Below are 8307 nucleotides of genomic sequence, written 5' to 3' on the forward strand. Positions count from 1 at the left end.
GTGGACTACAAATGCAAGTTGATGTCATACTGCGATTGCTTGGTGAAGATAATTTACAAACATGAGAATGGATGGATTATGACTTGAGCACAATTTTTAAACAAAGGTATGTTGTCCCGTTTAGATTTTTCATGTTCATTCACGTTCAGTCGGATTTGTCCCAAACTTCACATGATTGATAAGAGTCCTGGACTAAACACATCTATGTGCCAATATTTACATGTAGTCACTCACACTCACTCACACTCGCTCACTCTCTCTCTCTCTCTCTCATGCTATCTTACACGATGCTACCTCGCTGTCATTTGTAATTAGGAACAGGAAATGTGGCACATTATACTACACTTTTAAATGGTTCACCTATGTTTACATGCTTAAATGCCTATTTACTACTGTTCCCTTTAATTCTTATGCCACGGCGTGGCGGTGTCAGGTGTGCGAGGGCCCTTCCATCACTGCTTGCAGTTTTAATTGTTTTTACAATTTTAAATGTAAAATCAACATCCTATAATATAACCACACATTGTTCAGTTTTTTCTTCCAGTCTCTTCTATTTTGTAATAAAATCTTTTGTGTACAGCTGCTTTGCAATTTTGCAAAATGTTAAAAGTGCTATAAAAAAATCTATGAATATATTACACACTGAATTAAATTGAATTGAGGTTTTAAGGGAACTTAGGGCTAATGGCTATTTAATGCCAGTGTTGATATCTACATTGCCTAATGCCCATATACATAGGCCATATATTTGCCAATTATTAAGACAGCCTAAAAATTCAATTTCACCTGTAAGAGCACATGTCAGCTACTGTTACCTGAGGCAGTCCATATGAATGGCCTGGCTGGCTTTATACTCCCCCTGATTGTCCTTCTGGAAGCCGATCTCTCGGTACATATTCAGGCCGTGCTGGGCCGCCCGGGTCTCCACGAAAGGCCTAAGGACAATGAGTTAAATTAACCACAGCACAAACTATTCATAGATACGCATGGATAAAATGAAGGCTGTCAAAAACATTTTTTTAATACGCCATTATTAAAGGCAGTTTAACAAATCACATCCTACCAGTCAAAGAAGTCTCCATTGTAAGTGACAAAGATGGTGGGCTTGGTCTCATGGATGTGTTCAAACCATCTCTGGATGAGAGATGCCTGGAGGAAGACCGAAAGATCAGGGATACTACAAAAACACCAATATTTACTAAACTAAAGGAGCTCGGTACCAAAAATCAAACCCAGGAAATATAAAAGAAGGCAAGCTATCCTTTAAACCAATAGTTTTGGTGCACTACTTTTTAAAATATAAAATTATGCACAAATAAAAGAGACATACATGATTCTTTAAACTAACCTCATCAGGTTCATTAAATATAGTGAAGGGACCCTCATACTCAGGTTTCGGGGTGAACTCAAAATCTTCAATGTCCTCTGAGACAATTTCTCTGTTTGTGATAAGAAAGCCCTGAAAAAAATACATAAATGTACACTATAACCAGACTATGTATTAAACATATTAATAACCTGATGCACAAATATTGTTACAGCTATAGTATGTCATGATTAACCCTTTACCAGGCAAACAAATAGCTGCATATAGTACAAAGGAAGCCATGTGCACTACCTGTCCATCTATCATGTATGAGATCATCATGATCTGGTCCGTTTCAGCATCAGGGAACTTTAGTGGAAGCTTGGTGGTCTCGATATCAAAGGCCAAAACAACAGGATCCTTAGAGATGAAGAAAACATTGTCATAATAAATCCCATTAAAGAAAAAGTTATTCTCTTTCTCTTTGAAGGACTCAGACAAGCGTCTGAAAATATACTTACAGGTCTTTCCACAAGATCATCCCTCCGCACAATCTCAGGAGGATAAGCACTTCCTCTGTACCGCACATTATACCAGTGAGCCTATCAATAAATAAAATACACACAAACACAACAGATTTAATTGTAAAAAAAAAAATTCATGATCAGTCCAGAATCCTCCATCATTGATTGTTTCCTCACCACATGTATCTTGAGGTCAATTGCCACACGAACATGATAAGGCACATCATATTCTCGCATATCTATGATGTTGTCGAGCTGCTCAGTCATCTTCTTTGAAGAAACAACTTCATCCTCCGTCACAACACTCCCACCAACCAGAGCACTGTAATATGAAGAAGAAACGCAAAGGTAATTTTGTGATCAAATCACACCCGATTACCAATAGTTTTGCTTTTAGCAATAGTTTTAAAGTATTACGTTCTGAAATCACAACTGCATAGCATACAAATGATACAAGCCGATGACCGATAGTGAGAAAAATTGCTTTATCTGCCAGTATCGATTATAGGCCGATATATCGGTGCATCCACCACATCACTCCCATCAACCAGAGCACTGTGATATGTAAAAGAGACCCCAAGCTGTTTTGTGATCAAAGTACACCTGATTAACAGCTCAATATTTACTTAGAATAACATCTACCGATACCGATAGATACCGATAGTTTAGGTTTTACTGCGTGTTTCAAATTATTATGTTCTGAAATCCTAGAACTACACAGCTTACAAACGATACAAGCTGATGGCCGATAGTGAGAAAAATTGCTTTATCTGCCAGTATCGATTATAGGCCGATTTATCGGTGCATCCACCATATCACTCCCATCAACCAGAGCACTGTGATATGTAAAAGAGACCCCAAGCTGTTTTGTGATCAAAGTACACCTGATTAACAGCTCAATATTTATTAGAATAACATCTACCGATACCGATAGTTTAGGTTTTACTGCTTGTTTCAAATTATTATGTTCTGAAATCCTAGAACTACACAGCTTACAAACGATACAAGCCGATGGCCGATAGTGAGAAAAATTGCTTTATCTGCCAGTATCAATTATAGGCCGATATATCGGTGCATCCACCATATCACTCCCATCAACCAGAGCACTGTGATGTGTAAAAGAGACCCCAAGCTGTTTTGTGATCAAAGTACACCTGATTAACAGCTCAATATTCACTTAGAATAACATCTACCGATACTGATAGATACCGATAGTTTTGATTTTCCTGCTTGTTTCAACTTATTATGTCCTGAAATCCTAGAACTACACAGCTTACAAACGATACAAGCCGATGGCCGATAATGAGAAAAACTGCTTTATCTGCCAGTATCGATTATAGGCCGATATATCGGTGCATCCACCACATCACTCCCATCAACCAGAGCACTGTGATATGTAAAAGAGACCCCAAGCTGTTTTGTGATCAAAGTACACCTGATTAACAGCTCAATATTTATTAGAATAACATCTACCGATACCGATAGTTTAGGTTTTACTGCTTGTTTCAAGTTATTATGTTCTGAAATCCTAGAACTACACAGCTTACAAACGATACAAGCCGATGGCCGATAGTGAGAAAAATTGCTTTATCTGCCAGTATCGATTATAGGCCGATATATCGGTGCATCCACCATATCACTCCCATCAACCAGAGCACTGTGATATGTAAAAGAGACCCCAAGCTGTTTTGTGATCAAAGTACACCTGATTAACAGCTCAATATTCACTTAGAATAACATCTACCGATACCGATAGATATCGATAGTTTTGATTTTCCTGTTTGTTTCAACTTATTATGTCCTGAAATCCTAGAACTACACAGCTTACAAACGATAAAAGCTGATGTCAAATTGTAGAAAAAAAAATTCTTTTATCTGCTTATACCAATCATTTGCCGATATATCAGTACATCCCAAAATAAAATAACAGCAAAGTTTCACACTCAACACTAAACTTAAAAGTCGCCATTAAACGGGAGTAGCGATTGTCTTATTTTCCCCGTAGTTACATATATCCAACTGAAACGGCTTCTGAAATGAAAAAGGTTGGGGCTGGATTTGAATTCGTCCTTCACGGACTGATTGGATCATTTGAAGTTGGTTCATGTTGCTATTTGCTAATCGCTGCAATCTTTTCCCGGACCCTGCCCACATCCCATACCATATGACCAGAAGAGATTGTTTCGATTAGGGATTTGCATTTTTGCTTAAGATTATGAGGGCACATACATTTTTATAAAACAATGAAGCTCACAGATAAGTCATTTGTAAAAAAAAAAAAAATACCACAATATTCCAAAACAAATGAGTTTTTCATTTCAATTTCATTGCGACTTTAACCAGACACAGTAAATACCTGGATAACATGCTGGTGTAAGCATCATTGGACTTCTCTCTTTCCCTGTTCTTACGGACAGCAGGTGAGATCTCTCGTTTCACTTTCATAAGGTCATCCAGTGTGTTGAAGGACAGTTTGATGTAGTTTCTCTTCAGTCCCACAAGATGATTTGGCTTTGAACACGCACAAAAACAAGATTGACCAAATGGTGTCATGCTCATGCATTGATACAGACATTGTTATAAATCATGGTAATTAATTATTTAATAGTTTTAACACATGACAACTTTTCTTACCAGATCTAAATCTTCCTTAGGGACAATTTCGAGCTTTGCCACTTTCCCTTGGAACTTCTTTGACAGGAAGGAGATGACCTCTCTCTCACAGTTCTTTCCCAAACATATAAATAGATATTTAATCCACTATTTGTCTATACTCAAAAATGTTTCATTAAAAGAACTTAAAACTTACCTTTTTAGTTGCTACATAAAAATATGGCTTATAGGGTAGGGCAATCTGTGAGGACAAAAAGTGATTATATTAAAGTGGAAGAAGTAAACACAATTATTGTACAGTAACCAAATAATATGCCGTACTTTGTTAATAACCATTTTCAAAAGGTATAATACAGCATTACACTTGCTCCTCTATCACTCAATAGTAGTGCATTGCGTTAACAGCGCAAAAGGACATGGGTTTGAACACAGGGAACACATATGCTAAAAAAACAGGTATACCTTGTAATGCACTGTAAGTCGCTTTGGATAAAAGCATACACCAAATGCACATATGTAAATGTAAGATATTAAAAAAAAAATGATGGTACCTTGAAACGATTTCCATCCTCCTGTATGAAGTAATAGTCAACAGCACTGATCATTCGCTTGTCATCATCCAGAATTTCAGTCTGTGAAGAAACACAAATATTCTTAGCTACGGTCTGTCTGCCAAAAAGAACATCACATTGACAGGTATCTGAATAGTATTAGTCTTACTGGGTGCATGTTAATCAGCCAGCCGGTCTTCTCACCGGGCTCCTTCATTCGTTCAAAGCCGAAGCGCTCGTCCATTGTATCCGTGAACTGACTGCGCTCCAGCCGCTTGACAGCGGACAGCGCCGATGTATCATCCCTAAAGTTATAACAAATATAATCAAACTGACTCCCACATGGCCTGAATTATCATTTTTTCTGCAAAGAGAAAAGTGATAAAGTGTAGCCTAGATACCCATCTAGTTACAAATCTGGGTTTACAAAATGTCAAAAGTCTCAGGTGTGCCTTGAGTAAAGTTTCAGCTCAAAATACCCCACAGATCTTTTGTCCAAAAGACCCCTATTTGGGTGGAAGCAAAAAGCACTGTTTTCATGTGTACATTTAAATGCAAAAAAGGTAAAAATAGATCTGATTCCTGTGAATAAAGTCTGAGACAATAGTATCTTCTTTAGCATCAGCACTACAACATGCTAACAAACCAATTTAGAAAAGCTTTTGGGTAAAATTAACCAGTCACTCAGTGGCCGTGGGTGGAGCTTGATCTGTGTGACGTCACATTAACAAGAGTATCAAAACGGCATGTGGGGCGTACACACCAAATGCGAATTAAAGTACATTACATATAAAAAAAAATGCAAAGACGCAAATAGATGCAAACCTTGTAAAAGTGGATTTTGCATATAATATGTACCTTTTAACATAAATTAAAGCTAACATGAACTAGAGCAATTTCTTTTGACAACATTTATTAACCTTTGTTAATTGTAGTTCACACAACTTTTATTGTGCGTTTATGTTAGTTCATTGTGCAATTCATGTTAAAAGATAATCCAACCTTAAACTTCAAAATTGTTTTAAAAAATAGTTTAACATGAACTAAAATTATTAAGTAATGTAACAGAAGTGTTATCATAATCTTGACATTAAAATGTTATCTTTCAACTAACCATAGACTGAATATCAGACAACAACATTGACAGACTTCATTATTTCTACTGTGTTAAATTAACCCTAAGCAAGTAAATTCCCACTTAAATGTTTCTTAACCTTAACATAACAAATGTACAGTATTCACTACGGTTTATCAATTCATTATAGTTAATACTTTACAACACTATAGCATACATTAGCAAAATGTATTGACTGCTATAATCTCCTAAAGTATACTTCCATTTACTAGTTTACTATAGTAAATAAAAACAATACTACAGTAACGTATATGTTACTTTGAAGACTTACTGCTGGTTGTCCTGATCTCCTCCTCCTCGTTCTGATTTATATCGTCCACTGTTTTGTAAAACCATAGCTGACAAGAATATCAAAGCCCCTCAAAACAGTCTGCAAGTACTGGTGATTAGCCTTCACAGTCAACAATGTGACCAGTCTCCACTTTTAACGTTAGGCGATATTAAACTTACTGCGATAATATACCACTAAAGTACTGTCGATAAAAATAAAAATAAATTGTATGTCCTTGCAAGTTTACACACATCCATTGACGACGTGATACTGGATATTATTATAGTTATTTATTTCCGATGTTGATTCTTTGACAACATGAACTAGAAATTTGGCGCGTTTTGTGTCGTTGCCGCGAGCTCCAGTTCCACTTCCGGCTTTGTTCCCGCCCCGTTTATGAGATGAAGTAATAAAATACAAGTTCTATCTTATAAAAAAAATATTTATTTATAATAATACATTTAATAAAACATTACTTATATTTACATTTAACATTATAGTTATGTTAAATATAAATAATATAATTTAATAGATAAAATGTCTATAATCATACATCTTCAAATATGTATTAAATATTTCTCATATTTACATTAACATAATCTATTAATTAATTTTTTTTTACAAATTATAAAGATTTATACATATATAAATATTGTGTTTGTATGACAGATTAAGTCTTACGATATGTAGTCTGGTTTATTTTTATAACTTTGCGTGCAATATGTTTGTTGTCACTGCACTGATATGCGTCTACAAATTAAAAATAACATAAATTAAAATAAAATAAAAGCAATCAAATCCTTTTGTTACGTGACTTTGATTACGTAAACCAATGAAAATCGTGCATGTGCGCATGTCAAGAAGTCTCGTCTCCTCCCTGGACGTGCAGATAAACAGAGGCTAGAAGAGATTTTTCAATTGTATGATAATATTTTTATTTCCCGCATTTATTTTCACATCGCACATATACTGCGGTTGTTAGGCCTTCTATTAAACGTTTATATGAATACAAAACATGATAAATTATCATACACACACTTGTAGCTAGCTAGCTAGCTAGATTTCAGGTAACGTTAAGCTAACATTAGCTTTTTAAAACATGACTAACATGATCCAGATAAAACAGTCTGACAACCTGCAAACAAATTAGATTTATTTTGAGTCTTGTTTCTTCGGCTGGACAAAGCTTTGTCACGTCTAACTTGAATGTCATGGTTTCCTGGAGCCATGTCTTGTAAGTCTAAAGTGGCACCCAGTGTTGACTTTGATCACAGCTGCTCGGACAGTGTTGAGTATTTGACACTCAACTTTGGTCCTTTCGAGACTGTACACCGATGGAGGAGACTGCCACCATGTGATGAGTTTGTGGGTGCGAGGTACTGTCTATTTTAAACAGTTGATCTCCATCATTAGCTGGATGTTTTCTAGTTTCAGTCAGTAATAATGCATTTTCTTGTGTTTCCTTGCAGGCGTAGCAAACATACTGTTGTGGCATACAGGGATGCTATCTATGTCTTTGGAGGAGATAATTTGTGAGTGTTTTGTATTTATTGTTTGTTGCAAACAAATAAAAAGATATGGATCACAACTTATGCTTTCCTTCAGGAAGAACATGCTTAATGATCTATTGCGGTTTGATGTAAAGGACTGCTCATGGTGTCGGTAAGTGTTGTATATTTGCCAAATACATATGGATTTTTTTAGGACTGCAAAACGATTAATCGCCATTTGCGACTAATCGTTTGTAGAAAAAAGTTTTTGTTTACTTCATATATGCATGTGTACTGTGTAAAATAATTATATATATATAAATACACACACACACATGCATGTATAATTTTAAGGAAAAAATTTATATATAAGTATATATTTAAATTATAAATTATATAATTATATTTAATATTATA

General features: G+C 35.5%; 1 protein-coding gene and 1 long non-coding RNA gene across 2 annotated transcripts in view; one reads left to right on the plus strand and one right to left on the minus strand.

The window, feature by feature from the left end:
- The window catches only part of pole (polymerase (DNA directed), epsilon), a 35563-nt gene extending 28807 nt beyond the window's left edge, over nt 1–6756 (minus strand). The window contains exons 1-12 of the mRNA XM_065250915.1: nt 6401–6756; nt 5164–5299; nt 4995–5075; nt 4640–4684; nt 4465–4557; nt 4187–4341; nt 2008–2152; nt 1828–1908; nt 1619–1726; nt 1349–1459; nt 1064–1149; nt 816–935 (exon numbers count right to left, since the gene is read on the minus strand). Of these exons, the coding sequence (XP_065106987.1) occupies nt 816–935; nt 1064–1149; nt 1349–1459; nt 1619–1726; nt 1828–1908; nt 2008–2152; nt 4187–4341; nt 4465–4557; nt 4640–4684; nt 4995–5075; nt 5164–5299; nt 6401–6465 (1226 nt within the window). The 5' untranslated portion in view covers nt 6466–6756. The remainder of the gene's footprint in view (nt 1–815; nt 936–1063; nt 1150–1348; nt 1460–1618; nt 1727–1827; nt 1909–2007; nt 2153–4186; nt 4342–4464; nt 4558–4639; nt 4685–4994; nt 5076–5163; nt 5300–6400) is intronic.
- Nucleotides 6757–7256: 500 nt separating this feature from the next.
- Nucleotides 7257–8063, plus strand: LOC141282249 (uncharacterized). The gene is made up of 3 exons (XR_012336782.1): nt 7257–7776; nt 7870–7932; nt 8006–8063. It is a non-coding gene; the product is annotated as an uncharacterized lncRNA (long non-coding RNA).
- Nucleotides 8064–8307: the final 244 nt, after the last annotated feature.

This window comes from Paramisgurnus dabryanus, chromosome 5 (genome assembly GCF_030506205.2).
Source record: "Paramisgurnus dabryanus chromosome 5, PD_genome_1.1, whole genome shotgun sequence".
Classification (NCBI taxonomy): Eukaryota; Metazoa; Chordata; class Actinopteri; order Cypriniformes; family Cobitidae; genus Paramisgurnus; species Paramisgurnus dabryanus.